At 36.5% G+C, this 17,685-nt stretch overlaps 1 protein-coding gene across 1 annotated transcript; it reads left to right on the forward strand.

Moving 5' to 3' along the window:
* Positions 1–1,741: 1,741 nt before the first annotated feature.
* Positions 1,742–13,947, forward strand: LOC110033531 (mitotic checkpoint protein BUB3.1-like; the record flags this gene model as incomplete). Its single annotated transcript, XM_020737547.1, is given in 4 exon segments — positions 1,742–2,072; positions 2,157–2,287; positions 3,373–3,455; positions 13,681–13,947. Coding segments are annotated over 4 exon segments (601 nt in total), but the record flags the coding sequence as incomplete, so codon positions are not given.
* Positions 13,948–17,685: the final 3,738 nt, after the last annotated feature.

Raw genomic sequence — 17,685 nt, forward strand, 5'->3', positions numbered from 1 at the left:
TAACAAATGTGCATTAATAAAATAGTGTCAGGTCAGGCAAAATTATATTAAACATAAAATAGAAAGAGTAAATTATGCACCTGAAGTTTTTCAGCCCACCATTCTTCTGGTGCATCTATTGTGCGCTTAACTGGGTCCCAGTCTATTCCCGTTGATCCCCTTTTCAGTTCTTTCCATATTTTCCAATCCTTCTTTAACTGGTCCCATTTGTTCTTCATTTTCATTCGATTGTAATCTCTTCCAGTCATTTGTTTGAATTTAATCAAGATATTTCGCCACCCTTCTTTGTTAAAAAATGTAGTGGGTCTATTTCCCACCTCAACCTCCCTTACACATAAATCACAAAAGATCATAGTAACTTCTTTATCCCACATAGCTGATGTTCCAGCCTCTTTAGCTTTACTCATTGAGTTCTGTCAGATTAATGGATAAGCACAAAATGTTTCTTTTCATGGCAAATAAATCACAAAACCAAAGAACAATTTCTATATCAACCCTCTAAAAAATCACAAAGTAGTTTATATTTTAGTTAGTGGACCAAATAACATTTATCTATACTCTAACTTGAATGGGTATTAATCTAGCTTTATAGCAAGTTCATGGGCTTACTCACAACCCTCACTACAAGCATGACCCAAAGTGGTGCTTGACATTAGTTTTCTACCTAACTCAGACAATAGTTTCATGCATTGATATGTTTTCCAAATGAACTTGCTGCATGGATTGACATTTATTGCTACACATATTACCTAAAAGTACAACTTTAGATGTCTGGCATGGTCTGCATTTGTGATATACTCTACTAACATGCTTTTTCCTAATCATATAAAGCCTTTTAAAATGAACCTTCAATGATATAAATTTTTGGGTCGAAAAACTTATAATTTTGTTTCTTTATAATTTTATAGATGATAGTAGTTAGAGAAGTAATAGACCTTTTTTTGATAAGAAAGCTTCTTGATATAACAAATTTATACCTATAATTCATCTTTTTATATGGAAAACTTAAATCATCTTCATGGCATCTAAGCGATCTAACAAAATATTAGGAAAACGAAGAAGATATACCTGTAGCGAGGAAAACCAAAGAGGGCTACAAAAAAAATGAAGTAGGTGGAAAATGTCGATGGATTCTCCGCTGCTCAATCCGACATCGAATGTCAAGCTTATGCGAGAGAACGACCGGGGATGGATCCTGCGTCGGTCGGCTCGCTGACGCGAGGGAGAGGCTAGGGGTTGCTGGATCGAGCCTCGATCGGGCTGGTGACGGGAGAACGGCTGCGATCTGGGTGGCTTCAAAGCTGCGCGTCGGGGATCTCAACAGAGACGAGAGCGAGCGAGAGCGAGGGCCCTAGGTCACGGGAGAGGCGAAGGAAAAAAGAAGGACAAGTGCGTAAATTGTAATTGTAAAACGCGGAACGCGGGGGTCAGCGCGCGGTCCGCGTCTTTTACAATTTTGGAAACGCAATTTTCAATAATCTGGCGATAAGTGGGTACCAAACAGCGAGGCGGCGTTTTGAAAACGCCGCCCGCACTTATAAGCTGTCCCAAACGGGCTCTAAATCCATACATTTATTCCATTGCCACATGGTAATTTTGTGTCTCCATTATTGTATACGATGTCCGATCTACATCATAGATCATAATGATGTGAGATTGCAGCCAGATTTTTTTTAAATAAAAATAAAAATAAAAAAAATTGAAGTGGAGCCCACCACCGTAGATCACCGTATGCAATAATTTTTCGGGCCCGAAGAGAAACTGATCTGATGGAGAGAACTGCGAGACCGGCGGGCTGCAAGAAATCATTCAAATTCCAGTTTTCAAACCTCTTTCCGCCTCCGCTCTCTCTCTCCTTCCTTCTCCATTTCTCTCTCTAGAACCCAAAGCAGGTTCATTCTTGCTTATCACAATCACCGGAAAAGAATCTCTAATCTCTTGCTTCCGCTGCCATGAGCGGAGCTCCTCCTTCCGGCAGTGGTAGAGAACTCGCCAACCCTCCCTCCGACGGCATCTCGAACCTCCGCTTCTCAAATCACAGCGACCACCTTCTCGTTTCATCCTGGGACAAGGTAAAGTTTTCTTCTTTTTGTTCTAAGCTGGACTGTGCGAATTGCATCGGGATGCTGGTTTTAGGGTTTTCTTTCTCTGAGCAGAGTGTTCGTCTCTACGATGCCAGTGCGAATGTGCTCAAGGGTGAGTTCATGCACGGCGGCCCCGTTCTCGACTGCTGCTTCCACGACGATTCATCTGGTTTCAGTGCCAGCGCGGACTGTACCGTTCGGAGGTAGGAGGCGATCTGTGGATTCTATTAGCAATTTGTATAAGTGTATATTTTGGGCTTTAAATTTGCTGGTCCGTGTGAAGTATATGGTGTATTTTAACATTGTTAACTCGTTCTCATCGACATACCTTAACGAAATGTCTTGAAATTGTAATGCTCTTTATGGTACTTTTGAAATGCCTGGTTGCGTCTCAAACACTTTGCTGCCGTGTTATACCTAATCTGAAACGACTAATCCGCTCCGATTGTATCACTTTCCTGACATGTTTGTTTTATATGGCTGTAGAATGCATCCATACTTGTCTCGAAAGTCTTAGTATGCATGTATATGTGCGTGTGCGTGTTTGTGTGTGTGTGTGTGTGTGTGTGTCTCTCTCTCTCTCTCTCTCTCTATATATATATATATATATATATATATCATGTAGATTAGATTGATGTGCATTGTTCCTTTCAAATATATAACACTTATCTCCATTTAGAATAAGAAATGCAGAAATTTTAAGGACCCTTATTTTGGAATATTGATTTATCTTTGTTTGTAGAATTGTAAGTCTTTAAATGTAAGCGTTTTTCTATCTGTAGTTTAATATATAGTACATAAATATTTAGGTGTCATATATAATTCGATATGATATCTACTTATCTAGATTATAATAGGTGTTAGATGCGTCTTGCCCCTATTAAATTATAAATACTTATTCTACACACTATGGAACAAACACATTTAAAAAGTTTAAGTGCGCTCCATTTTAAAAGGACAGGTTTTCTCACTGATTGGTCTTTAATATATGGTATCTATAGTATGTATATGTGGTATATAGTTAGATATGATATGTAGATTGAGCAAACATCTGATAAATAATTAAATAAACTAAGCTTTTCCTCTCACTAAAGAATAAGAAAGTTCAAATTATTTTGGGGGAGTTCCGTTTTAAGATGTTACTCCATTTAAGATGGTACTCCGTTTAAGATGGTACTCCCTCTTCTCTTAAAATGGCAATGTTTGCATTTTAAATTTGAAATTTTCTTATACCACTTAGAAGAGTTAAAAAGCTCCTTTTTCTGATAATTCTTTTCTTATAAAATAGGCATGTCTTCAGCTCTGGCAAGGAGGATATTTTGGGACGTCATGATGCTCCAGTACGTTGTGTTGAATACTCTTATGCAGCAGGTTGGTGGTTGCATTTCTTCTTGTATCCATATACTAGTATTTTCTGTGTTCATAGATTTCTATCTTCCTAAAAATTCCAAAATGTAACAGTTCATAAGTCGAATGGTATAAAATTTATTGTTTCTCAATTACTCATTCAATATTTTCTTTTATTACAGTGACACTATAATTATAGAATTATATTTGCAAGTGTTCTTGGATTATTATAGATGTTTGGTTTTTTTTTTTTTCAGCCAATTTGCAGCCAATTTGACCAATAATTTCAATAATTTCTTCTATTTGACTGACAATTTGCATCAACTTTTTGATAGGAATGCGACAAGTTTCCACAAAAATTATGGCATAAATAATATATTCTATTTCGCCGGTACCAAAACAAAATACAATGCTGAATACATAATAGATAGGCCTACGAGTCGAGATGCAGGATTGTCTCTTCCAAACCCTAACTTCTAAGATTCCAAATAATAATCACCTAACTTAACTTTAATCACATTAAGCCATATTTGTACCAAATAATAATAACTAACAAAAGACTAAATTGCCCTTTTAGCCTTATGCCTAAAACAAGTCTACAATTTATTTGGCGGGCCCAGCCTGACGGAAAACGTCACAGATGCCAGTTTAACATTAGTTCTCTTCCGTTCTCAAGGTGAAAAATAGAAAATCACTGTTGGATCTAATCGTATGACTCCCATGTGATGTCATGATCCGACAATCATTTCCGTTTAATCAACACTTCATTCCCATCTATTGATTCCTTGCGCACCCCTTTCAACACCGGTGACTCCAAGAGAATTTTCATGCCCTAAGTTAAGGTAATGGGGTGAAAACAAAGACACATTATCCCCAATAGCGTGCCTTAGCTGCGATCCGTGGAATACTGGATGAAGTGTTGATGAAGTCGATAATTTTAAATGATAACCACCCCACTAATGCACTCCGTGATCTTAGAAGGACTAAAATAGTGTGGGAAGAGTTTCTCATTCTTGGGTCTTGCCAATGTATTTTGTCGATTGTGTCCAAGTTTTAGATACACACTGTCTCTCATCGCAAATTGCACATCCCTTTGATGCTGGTCGGCCTATTTCTTCATAAATTGTTGAGCCTTCAATAATTGTCCTTCAAATTTGTTAACACCTTGTCGCTTTCTTCTAAGTACTAATCCACTCGAGATACCAACATAGTATTATGTCTATAATGCACCAAATCTGGTGGATCACAGTCATACAAGATTTTAATAGTAGTGTGAGAAACTATATGATACGAAGTTTTGTACCAATATTTTATCCTGGGTAGCCATTTAGCCCATTATTGGGGTTCGTCAAATACAAAACATCACAAATATGTTTCCACACTTCAATTAATTATTTCAGATCTTCCATTAGTTTGTGGCACGCTATATTTTCTTCAATACGGTCCTTTGCATTCTAAGCAGCTCCCCAAAGAAATATCTCAAGAAGGCATTGTATTGATCCGACACTATCTGTTCTGGATTCCTGTGCAAATGAACAACCTCCCATATAAAAATAAGGGTGAAAAAAATAATAGTGTAGGGGTGACAAAGAGATAAACTGAGCATATTTGCTCAAGGTCCACCACCACCAAAATTATTGTAAATCTTTTTTATTGAGATAAATCTTCAATGAAGTCCATCATCACCTCCGCCCATATTTTCTCGAATAATGTTAGAGGTTGTAGCAACCCCCCCACCCCAGGTGCTATTGCCATGTACTTGTGCTGCTGACACACATCACAACTTAATATCATGTCCTCCACATCTTCTCTCATTTCTACCCAATATAATTCTACTGTTATCCTCCAACATGTTTTGAGCATGCTTGAGTGCCCCCAATAGCGTTGTTGTGAAACTTTTGTAATAACTTTGATATGTCTCTTGAATTCCGAGGTAATACATAACATTCATGGTAATGTAAACATTGATCATTCGGTGAATAATCATGATAGTTGTTTTCTCCATTTACTAAAGCCGATCAGATCTTGCTTAAGTTCTTATCTGCCTCACTTTCTTAACTCAGGATCTCCTAACCTAAAACCAAAGAAACTGACAAAGCTAACAATTGTGGTATTCCATCCGCTGTGATAAGGCATTAGCAACCTTATTCTCTAACCCTGGGCAAACACTGAATCTCATAGTCATAATCCAATTGCTTAGATAGCCACCTCTGATGTTCATCGGTCACAATATGCTGTTCTAACATAAATTTAAGGTTGCACCAATCCATGTGTATTCTAAGACACTACTCTAACAAATAAGGTTATCAATTTTGAATAGCAAGCACAGTTGTGATAAGCTCCCACTCATAAACTGACTTGAGTCTAATTCTCGTTGTTAGCACTTGATCGAAATAAATGATGGGTTGTTGAAACTGCATGAAGACTATGCCTAAACCATAGCAAGAAACATCCATCTCTACAATGGATGGTTGGTGAAAGTCATTTGAGCCATGACTGATACATGATCTTTTTAAACTTCTCAGAAGTCTGGGTCACCGCTTTCCCAGTAAAAGTTATCATTCTTTAATTGCTCCATCAGCAACCATACTATTGGGCTGCAACACTTCAAAAACTACCGATAGTATCTTGTAAGTTCTATAAATAATTTTAACCTCTTCAAGATCTTAGATTGTGGCCAATCCAACATAACTTCCACAGTAGATGGATCCGCCGACACCCCTGTAGCCGACATAACATTCCATCTTTGGTTGGACAAACAAGCACTTCTTTAAGTTAGCGTAGAGCTAGTGCTCACCGAGTACTGTCTACACCTTCAAATGATCAATGTTGTCTTCCAAAAAATAGTTGTACACTAGAATATTGTCAAAGAACACCAACACATTTTTGGAAGAAAGGTTGAAATACCTTGTTCATTAGTGATTGAAATGTAGTCGGTGTGTTGGTGAGCCTGAATGACATAACTTGAAATTCGAAGTGACCCTCATGAATTTGAAATGTAGTCTTATTCACATCCGTCGATTGCATTCGAATCACATGATATCTTGACTTCAAGTTAATTTTTAAGTAGGACAAACCCAAGCAACTCGTCCAATAGCTCTTTGATCAAAGGGATGAGAAATTTGTCGGGTACTGTTTCATTATTCATTGCTCGATAATTCACACATAAATGCCAGCACCGATCCTTCTTTTTCAATAGCAAGATTGGGCTAGAAAGAGGCTCATGCTGAGTTGTATGATCATGACCTCCAACATTTCTTGGATCGATCTCTCGATCTCGTCCTTATGTACTTAGGAGTAGTTGAATAGGCACACACTGATGGGAGAAACCCCAACCTCAAGGCTATCACATGCTCGTGTTCCATTTAAGGAGGCAATCCACGTGAAAATGGGAAAATTTTACAAATTATTATAGGGGTCGTCGGATCGGTGCCATGATCTTTGCCAACTCCATATCACGTGTCTCTTCCATGCTATTTAACTTGATAAAAAATCCAAACCCTATATTTTGAATTGCTTTAACCATGGCTTTGAGTGTCACAAAGATCTTTCACTAACTAGAGTCACTGCCTTCTGAGACTCTATTGTAAAAATTTTCAATTCATTTTAGCCTTCCTAAAGGAATACAACCATTTCGTACCCAATATTACATTAGTGCTCCCGAAATTCTAATGAAGAAAATCCATCACCTTAGTAACTTGCAACATCAAAATCACTCCTTTATAAACTCCCCAGCTCTTCTTCATCTATCTCGTCCTCATCATTACTCCAAAATTTTTCGTGTCAACCACGTCAAGCCCCAACTACTCCACTACTTGAGTGGAGATATAGTTTTGGGTGGCTCACTATTTATCAACACCACTACGTCATACTCTTCAATTTGTCTCCACAATTTCATATGCTAACCTCATCACTGAATTCAATAGAACTTCTGCCACATCGAGGTGCGGGTGTTCCTCCTCCTCCTCCACCACAACTTTATCTATTTTCTCATACCCCACATCCTCTTGTCACATACTGTGAGGATCTATAAGGTTTGATTCTTACAACCACGTCCTTGTAAATTTCTCATCACATAAAAAACATAACATCTTGACTCGTTTCTTTTGAATATCCTACTTCGTGAAACATTTGAATGTTGCCTCTAATTGTGTCCCATTATTTATATCACGCGAAGCATCCCTCTTAAATATCATTGTTTTAGTTTTTGGTATCTTCACGGTTACAACATTCCAGTATGAAGCTGCACTTGTGTTGCTCATATTAGCCTGTTCTATTGTTTTTTTATATTCAACTAACTGAGCAAATTCCATAATTTTCTCCAATCCTCGCAGACTTCGCAAATGAAGTGTTGCTCAAATTTTTGGTCTCAACTTCTTCATGAAGTTTCTTTCCAATTCTGCTTTCGTACTCCTCTCAAACGAATATATAACATTTTAAAAATTTTAAAATACAACAGGTGCAAGATAAACAACATAATTTAGGGATAAAAGGAAGTGCTTCAAGTGATATACGATGTATCTTCTAGATCTTTTGAAAGGACTTTTAGATAAAAGGAGATTCTTCAGGTGATACGTATTGATGAAAGAAGCTATTGATGGAATTTAACCTCAAGTCCGAAGGAGATTTTTCACCATGAAGAAGAAAGTTATCGAGACATCATCTGTTGTGACTATTGCTGTTGTTATTCCTAGGTAAATAAAAATTGACAAAGTCTTCAAAGCCTTTGAAATCCCTAACACTGTCGTAATGCTGGACGAGAAATTTTTTGCAGTATTGGTGAAATTTTCAATGCCCCATTAATCTTTAAAATTACATCATCTTCTAAAACTATCACTAGTCTAACTAAGACTCAATAAATATACAAGAATAGGAGGCTTCACAAGAAGTACATATGGGCTAGCAAAGCGAATGAATTAGTTGAAAATGAGAATGCCCATGATAATGGTTCTAACTTGTCTGAAACCTCTTGAGATAAGGAAGGTTTCGCTCACTTTCCACTATACAAGAAGAATAAGATGTGCATAGAATAACTGATTCACCTCTATTTTCTTTTGATTATGATCTTATAGTAAGGAAAATAAGAGGTTTCATTTTACTCGTCTATGTGGAATATTTGAAAGAGTTGCAAAGAGAGAATTACAATATGATGGAAGTTCCTAACTGTATAGGAGGTGCAGTGTCTTAAGATGAAAAAAGAAAGACCTTGGAGTATAAGTATCAAGAGAGATCCTACGTACAAATTGACAAGAAAGGCATAACCACAGACACTTTGAATATATAATCACTGACATAATAGTATTAGTTGAGTCCAAAAGATTAATGTTCCGTTTGGGGCTGCAGCTTATTAAGAAGCTGTTGTGCAACTGCTGAAGAATAATCTAATATTGTAAAAAACTGTGGTGACCATTACAATTTTTTTTTGAAAAGTAAGACCGCAATTAGAAAGCTCTCATCACACTTAGACATGAGCGGTGGGAAAATGTTGGCTTCAATGAGAACTTTTTGAAAGAGCTGCCAAAATACAATTTACCTAAACGACCAAAACAGCGGTGCGGTGCCACACCGTTGCACCAAACGGAGCCTAAACTGTATATCTACCCAATCTTTATTGGTGTGTTCTACACAACACGTATCACTCAAAAAATCTCCTTTTATCCGAAAGTCTTTTCAAAAAACTTGGAAAACACCCTGTATATCACTTGAAACACTTCCTTTTATCCTTAAATTGTGTTTTCTATTTTGTATATATTAATAGCTTTGATATATCTCTTGAATTTCGAGATAGTACATAGCATTTATGGTAAGTAAATGTTGATCATTCAGTGAACAATCAGGATAGTTGTTCTTGCCATTCGTTAAAGCCGATCAGATCTTGCTCCAGTTCTCATCTGCCTCACTTTCTTGCCTCAGGACCTCCAAGCCGAAAACCAAAGGAACTGACAAAGCTAACAATTGAGGTACTCCATCCACTTTGATAAGACATTAGTGACCTCTCTAATCTTGAGCAACACTGAATCTCAAAGTCATACTCCAATAGCTTATATAGCTACCTTTGATGTTCCTCAATCACAATACGTTCTTCTAGCATAAATTTAAGGTTGCGCTGATCCATGCGTACTCTAAAACACAGCTCTAACAAATAAGGTTGTCAATTTTGAACAACAAACAAAATTGCCATAAGCTCCCGCTCGTAAATTGACTTGAATCTAGTTCTCATTGTTAGCACTTGACTGAAATAAGTGACGTGTTGAAACTGCATGAAGACTGCGCCTAAACTATAACATGAAACATTCATCTCTACAATAGATGGTTGGCGGAAGTCATGTGATGCCATCAATGATACACTCAGTCATGATCTTTTTTAACTTCCCAAATGTCTGGATCACTGCTTTTTCCATTAAAATTTATCATTCTTCAATTGCTCCATCAACAACCACACTATCGAGTTGCAACACTTAACAACATTCCGGTAGTATCCTTTAAGTCTCATAAATTCTCTCAACCCTTCAAGATCTTAAGTAGTAATCACTCAAACATAACTGTCATATTAGATGGATCCGCTGACACCCCTGTAGCTAACACCACATTTCCTAAGCATTCCATCTTTGGTTGGACAAACAAAAGCTTAGATTGTTGTGCCACTGTGGACTTCGAACTTCTCTGTCGATGTTATGTCAACCGCATAACCACGAAAGACAATTCTACATGTGCCCGCAGAGAATTATGGAGGAGCTTGACTTCTTCCGTTGGGCTGACTGTCTGGCAGATTCTACTGCCTATAGTGATTGAGAATGGATAGTATTCCTGAAGGACGACGTAGCTTGTGACATACGCCGACTACATTTTAAAAATAATATTATTTTATTATTAAATATTGTTTTAATAATTTTTTTTCTTTATTTTAGTAACCATGACACTGTTCAGTGATGTGTATATTTTATTTTTTGTACTTTTATGAAGTGAATTTTTGCTTCTCAATTATCAAATCTATTGCTATGACTGTTCTGTTACAAAAATATTACTCAATTATCATTATCATGTGGACATAATGATCATTTGTCCAAAAGCAGTTGCCGCACAACTGTTTTCAAACTGCAAAAAATAACAACCAACCAACTTATCCACAACAACTTCTGCGTAGTAACTTCCTGTGGTAACTGCTGCACAACAACTTATTGATAAAATGCAACTGACCCAAACATACCCTTAGTCTCCCCAAAAGACTAAAACCATTTCATACCCAATATTACGTTAGTGCTCCTTAAATTCAAAGGAAGAAAATCCACCACCACCTTAATACCTTGCATCATCCCAAATCACTCCTTTATAAACTCTCTTGCTCTTCTTCACCTATCCCGTCCCTATCATTACTCCAAAAATTTTTCGTGTCAACCATGTCAAGCCCCAATTACTTCACTACTTGAGTGACGAAAAGTTGTGGGTGACCCCACTATTTACAAACACCACTACGTCCTACTCTTCAATTTGTTCTCAAAATTTATTAGTGTTGTTCAGCGTCAACCTTATCACTGAATTCAATAAGACTTCTACCACATCCAAGTGAGGGTGTTCCTCCTCCACCACCACAACCTTATCCATTTCTTTGTATTCATCCTCGTCACATATTGTGAGAACCTATAAGGTTTCCTTGCAATGTTGTCCTTGGCAAATTAGTCATCACATAAAAAACATAACATCTTGGCTCATTTTTCTTGAATATGTTACTCTGTAAAACATTGAACGTCGCCCACTGTTGTGTCCCATTATTCCCTTTACACGAAGCATCCCTCTTGATTCTCATTGAGCTTTGGGTATCTTCGTGGTTGCAACATTTTGGTACGAAACTCCACTTATGTTGCTTCTATTAGCCCGTTTTATTGCATTTTTATCTTTAACCAATCGAGAAAATTTCATAATTTTCCTCAATCCTTGCAGTCTCACCAAATGAAGCGTTGTTCAAATTTTTGGCCTCAACTCTTTCATGAAGTTTCTTTCCAATAATGATTTCAATATTTCTCTCAAACGAATAGATAACATTTAAAATTTTTCTCTATAATCCATAACTAACCTTTCCTGGACCCATGAAAAAAATTACTCGTGCAAATCCGCATATCACGTGGTTCTGAAACACTCCAAGAATCGATCACCGAATTCTTTCCATGTTGTGAATAGCTAATTTTATTCTCTCCATTGATTCCACGCTAGAGCCTTCTCTTTCAAACATAGGGTCATCACCATAAATTTTTCTTCCTCCGTCAGCCTATTAACAACAAAGTATCTCTCTACTCGATAAACCCAATCATAGACATCATATTTTTCGAAGATTGACATCTTTAGCTTCCTTATACGTGAGTCTCCTTCACAAATTTTTCAACTCAAGCTCACTCCACTTATGCATGAAGCGGTGCCTGGGTTCCCTTCCTTAGCCCATATTTTTTTTGGGATTTTTACATACATAGCACCCAAAACCTTCATATTTACTTATCTCACGCCTAAACTTTCATAATTACAAACATCATATGAAAAGTAACACTCATTATCATCTTTTAATAGTTAAATCCATATTTTCATCCATGAGTAAAGTGTTGTGTGTGAAAATGAAAGTTTAGGTATGAGATAGGTAAATCCATAAAAATTGGATGCGACACTCAGTCAAGGTCTCACCCATCGCAGTTCTCTTTTTCAGGTCGAAATTTTTCAAATCGATCTTCTTTAGCCTCGAATCACACGTCGTCTCCCCGTTGCGCCTGCTGCCGTTCGCTCTAGACCTCCTGATGCCACACAGTCCCTCCCTAACACATTCCTTCGACTCGGTCATTTCCAGGCCCGAATTTATCGTGTTTCGTCTGCTTCACTCGATTCCAACTCCTTCACGCATTTCCCTCCAAGTAATGTTACTCGGGTCCACTCTCGTTTTGACCATTGGGTATTGTGTGTTTCCTTTTGATACCATCGCTCGGATCCGCTTCCGACTCCTTTGCTCAATTCCACAACCATGAATTAGCCTAAGGCAGCGACTCAACGCCCTACATAACCCTGATGTTGTGCAATTCCTTTCGATTGGTGTCGTTTGATCCCATTCCAGATGCTGTCATTCAATCCCGTGGTAGGCAGTGGAGGGTTTGCATGGAATTCAATGGTCTTTTTCATTATTTCTTCCACGACCATGAATCGCTCATCCATGGACAAGAACCTTTGGAGAAAAAAACACTCCTTCATTCCCGATCTGATTTTGCTTCTCTTCCTCTATTTTCTCCTCCACGACATCGGCTTTCTTGGCTTCCACTACTCCCAGGTACAGCTCTGATACCACTTCGATTGGAACAAGACAAATTTCTGCAAAAATTTGGGCAAAAATAATATATTCTATTTTCCCGGTACCTAAACAAAACAATATATTCTCACATACATAAACGATAGGCCTACATTTCGAGAGGTAGGCAAGTCTCTCGCAAACCCTAACTCCTAAAACTCTAAATAACAATCACATATTCTAACTCTAATTATATTAAGTCCTATTTATACCAAACAATAATAAGTAATATATGATTGAATTGCCTTTTTAGCAGTGCGCCTAAAACAAGTCTTCAAATTGTTTTGTGGACTTGGCGTGGCAGAAAACTCCATAGATGCTGGTCTAACAGTTTTGTTCTATTTTGAAGATGTTCTTTCTAAAATGGTTTGATTTTTTATTTTACATTTATCATTATTTACATGTACTCTGCTTCAGGTCAGATTAGCTTCAGGTAGATCATTTGTATTCTTGATATCATTGCCGTGTATAGGTATTTGGTCTTGCTCTACACAAGAACATAGCATCGATTGCCTTTCTCTAAGGTTTTCCTGGAATGTGATTCCACGAATATTTTCTTGAAAAATTTACATACTTAGCACACAATTCTTGTATTCACATATCTCACACCCAAACTTTCTTATTTACATACATAGCACTTTGTTGCTATGAACTTATACTTGAAAATGTGTTTTAAAATATGCTAATAGTGCTATTTTTTATGTGATATGAAAGATTTGAGTGCTATGTGTGTAAATATGAAAGTTTAGGTGTGCTATGTATGTAAATGCCCCTGTTATCATATCTTCTGTTTTTTTTTTTTTTTTTTTTGCCCGTTTATTTTGTTATATGGTTGATGCCATATTGAAGAGCTACTTGACTTTTTGAATACCCAATTATGTGAAGTTTAATGTCCATCATGTAATTTTATTAACAGATCCATTCTTGTTTCAGGTCAAGTGATTACCGGCAGCTGGGACAAAACATTGAAATGCTGGGATCCCAGAGGTGCAAGTGGGCCAGAACACACTCTTGTTGGAACATACCCACAGCCGGAACGGGTTTACTCTCTTTCTTTAGTTGGCCATCGCCTTGTAGTAGCAACTGCAGGAAGACATGTAAATGTCTATGATTTGCGAAATATGTCTCAACCTGAACAACGGAGAGAGTCATCCTTGAAATATCAAACTAGATGCGTCCGATGCTATCCTAATGGGACAGGTAAAGATCTTGCTATGCTTATGTTTCTTAGCATAATGCTTGTTGATCCAGAAGATTATTTACTTTGCCTTAAGCTAGACGCTTAACTTTTAGCCTAAGTCTAGTACAACTTTAGACTATGTTCGTATGCAATTAGCATGAAGTTTAGATGATTTCTGGCAAAGAAAAATAGAATTCAGTGCTCAATTATATCAAAAAAATTTTTTTCAATGTATGCAAGTTATAGTTAAGTTTATGTAATCAAGTTCAATTGATAACGGATTTTAAATATCCTAGAATTTCAATAAAAATCTGGGAACAAATAAAATTAAGGAGCAAACAAACTATTTTTTACTAAATTAAATTTTTGGGCATTTACATAGCCCATTTTTTACTAAATTAAATTTTTGGGCATTTACATAGCCCAATTCCTTTGTATTCACATATCTAACACCTATACTCTACTTTTTACATTTATACCACCTTGCCTATTTACAGACCGCATAAATCTTTTATATCACATCAAAAATACCACAATTTCAACTTTTAAAAGTGAAAAATGCCTTTTTATGCATAGGTAAGGTGGCATATATGTAAAAATTGAAGTAAATACACAGGAATGAAGTGGTATGATGTAAATCTTAAATTTTTTGACCAAAATCAAAAGCATTAAACTAGCCCTAACATTTACCAAACCGAGACCTTGTTGGATGGTTTTTGTCTGCGTGGTTGATTATGTAGTGTCCATATTCATGGGTGTCCCCAATTTTTCTTTGGATTATTTTTTGAAAATATTATAATACATATTTTGGTACTGACCTTGTGTCACATTTAACAAGATTAATGTGATTATTTGTGTACGTTTATGATGCTAGTGGCTTTCTTGCGTGTACACCAATTTTGATACTTCAATTTTGCTGTTTAATTTGAAATTCTCCCAAATCCAAGAGCATCCTTTTTCTATATTTATTTTGCCTCAAAGCGTAATTTAACATAATTTACCACTTAACATGCTGTGTTATTAATTATGTAAATAAGCGGTAAGGCTGTGTATCACATTGATAAAAGTGGGCTTACAATTTAAAGTACAATTGTAACATTAATTATCGGAATTTTAGAAATTTCTACTTTTAGTATCTTCTATTTTAGTAGTTTTAACTTATAGAATTATCTGTTGTTGGTAATTTCTATTTTCTTTTCTCTAGAATGAGGATTTTGTGGCTTTTCTAGTGTGGTGGCATTTCCCTGCTATTTATCTTGTAATTGTGTCTTAGAAATTGAGGAGGAATAATTAATTTTCTTTCTTCCAAACTTACATGATATCAGAGACAAGTTTTCAGTATTAAAATCACGATTAAACCTATTAGGAGCTTGCGATGAGGACTAAATTTGCGCCTTCGTTGCTGTCCTGTCGCCATCCCCTCCCACGACTGAGTTCTGCATATAGATGGGTGCGAGGAAGTGATAGGTGAACTGAAAGTTGGCCTTGCGACTTTTCTTTGTTGCTGGAGGAGAGTCCACATGGAATTGAAGTTTCCAGTTGGATCGAATGCCACTTCGATCGCCCGCTCTTGCTGGTAGTGAGTTGGTTCATTCGAGGAGATGAAGTTCTTAAAAAAACAACACATGAGAATAGAAGATACTAAAACAATGGAGATGAAGTTCTGAAGAAAACAACACATGAGAATCAGTTGATCTAATTAGGGGTAGAAAATTGTCATATGCAAATTAATGTTTACAGTCAAGTATAATTCTGATGACTCTCTAGAACCCGATAATGCTTGACTGGTTGTCAAGAGATTCACTCAAACCTATGAATTGATTATTCAAAGAAATTTGCCTCAGTCGCCAAAAATAAGTTTTATAAGTGTTTTTTTGTCACTTGCAACTAATCTTGATTGCCCTCCACAACAGTTGAAAATAAAAAATATATTTTTCAACGAGGGCTTAGAGGAAGAAGTGTACATGGATGAACCTCCAGGATTTAGTGAGAATTCAACATAAAGTTGTGTAAACTAAAAAAAATGTTATATGGGTTGAAACAGTTGTTGAAAGCGTAGTTTAAGAGATTTACATTGTTTGCTAAATGTCAGAAATATACTCAAGGGCAAGGAAATTATTTAATGTTCTTTAGACATTTAAAGAATGGGAATATAACCATGTTGATTGTATATGTGGATGATATAATTCTCTCCGAAGATGACATATGAAATGAACCGGTTGAAGAGATCCCTATTATCAATTTTTGAGATCAAGGATTTAGGATCTCTGAGATATTTTCTTGGCATGGAGATTGCCATATCGAAGAAGAGAATTGTTGTTTCCCAACGGAAGTATGTTCTTGATCTTTAAAAGAAAATTGAGATGGGTAGTTTTAGGTTTGCAGATATTTTTAATGATCTCATTCAGATACTAGAAAACGAGAAGGAATCTGACATAGTGGCACAACTCAATATCAAAAGTTGATAGAATAGTTGATATACTTATTACACACACAACCATATATCGCCTTTATCGGGAGTTTCTTAAGTCAATTTATGCATTCTCCCTATGAGAAATACCTTGAAGCAGTTCATGTTATTCTCAAATATTTTAAAATTGCACAAGGGAAGGCTTACTCTTTCAAAAGATCACACAATAGGGCATAGAAGCATACACTGATGCAGATTGGGCAGGCTCAATTGTTGGGATATCACCGTCCAGATATTGTACTTATCTATGGGAAAATCTGGTTGTATGGTGAAGTAAGAAATAGAATGTGGTGGCAATGAATCATGTCAAGACAAAATATCAGGCTATGACTAATGGAGTATATGAGATGTGATTGAGAATTCTTGAAGAGCCGCGAATTTCGATAAACATGCCAATGAAGTTATCTGTGACAATAAAGTTGCCATAAGCATTGTAGGAAATCCAGTGCATCATAATCACACAAAATATGTGGAGATTGATAGACACTTCATAAAAAAAAAAGATTGATTGTTAGTTAAGATTTTTGCATGCCTTTCACTCTAACAAAGCAACAAATAGTGGATTTCTTCACCAAAGGATTTTTCAGAACTAATTTTGAGCTCCTTGCAAGCAAGTTGGGCATATTTGATATTTATGCTCCAACTTGAGGTTGGTGTCGGAATTTTAGGATTTTTGCTTTTGTTGTATTCTATTTTTAGTAGTTTCTAACTTTAGAAGTATCTATTATTGATAATTTTTATTTACTTTTTTTTGGAATGGGGATTTGTGGCTTTCTTATTGTGGTGGCCTTCCCTTGCCATATATCTTGTAACCGAGTCTTAGGAAATTGAAGATGAATAATTAAATTTTCTTCTCCCAACTTAATACATGCACTTTGTGGTTGCTTTGTAGAGCTTGCTCAGCTCTGTCCTTGTCGAAAAAGGCCAGTTCATTGGTAGTTACTGCTGTGTTTTGCTCATTACATTGCATGAGTGCCTTTTTGCTTGTGTTGATAACACTTTTCTTTGTTAAAATTTGACTTAAAATGCCTTGGATCATTTCATAATTTTGATTTGTATGATGTATGCTACATAGTATACTGCCTAATATTATTTCTCTTGATATGTGCGCTCACTTAGTTGAAACACATGTAATTGAACATTAGCCGTTCACATTGATTTTCATCATTTACTGTAATTTCAGACAGATGCTCCCCTCTTGTGCTTGTTTGGCTAACCTGATCTGTGCTATGTGGTCAGGAAAAATTATTCTATCCGACCACCGCATGTTCTCTGCATGCGGTAGCAA

This window comes from Phalaenopsis equestris, unplaced genomic scaffold (genome assembly GCF_001263595.1).
Source record: "Phalaenopsis equestris unplaced genomic scaffold, ASM126359v1 Scaffold001213, whole genome shotgun sequence".
Classification (NCBI taxonomy): domain Eukaryota; kingdom Viridiplantae; phylum Streptophyta; class Magnoliopsida; order Asparagales; family Orchidaceae; genus Phalaenopsis; species Phalaenopsis equestris.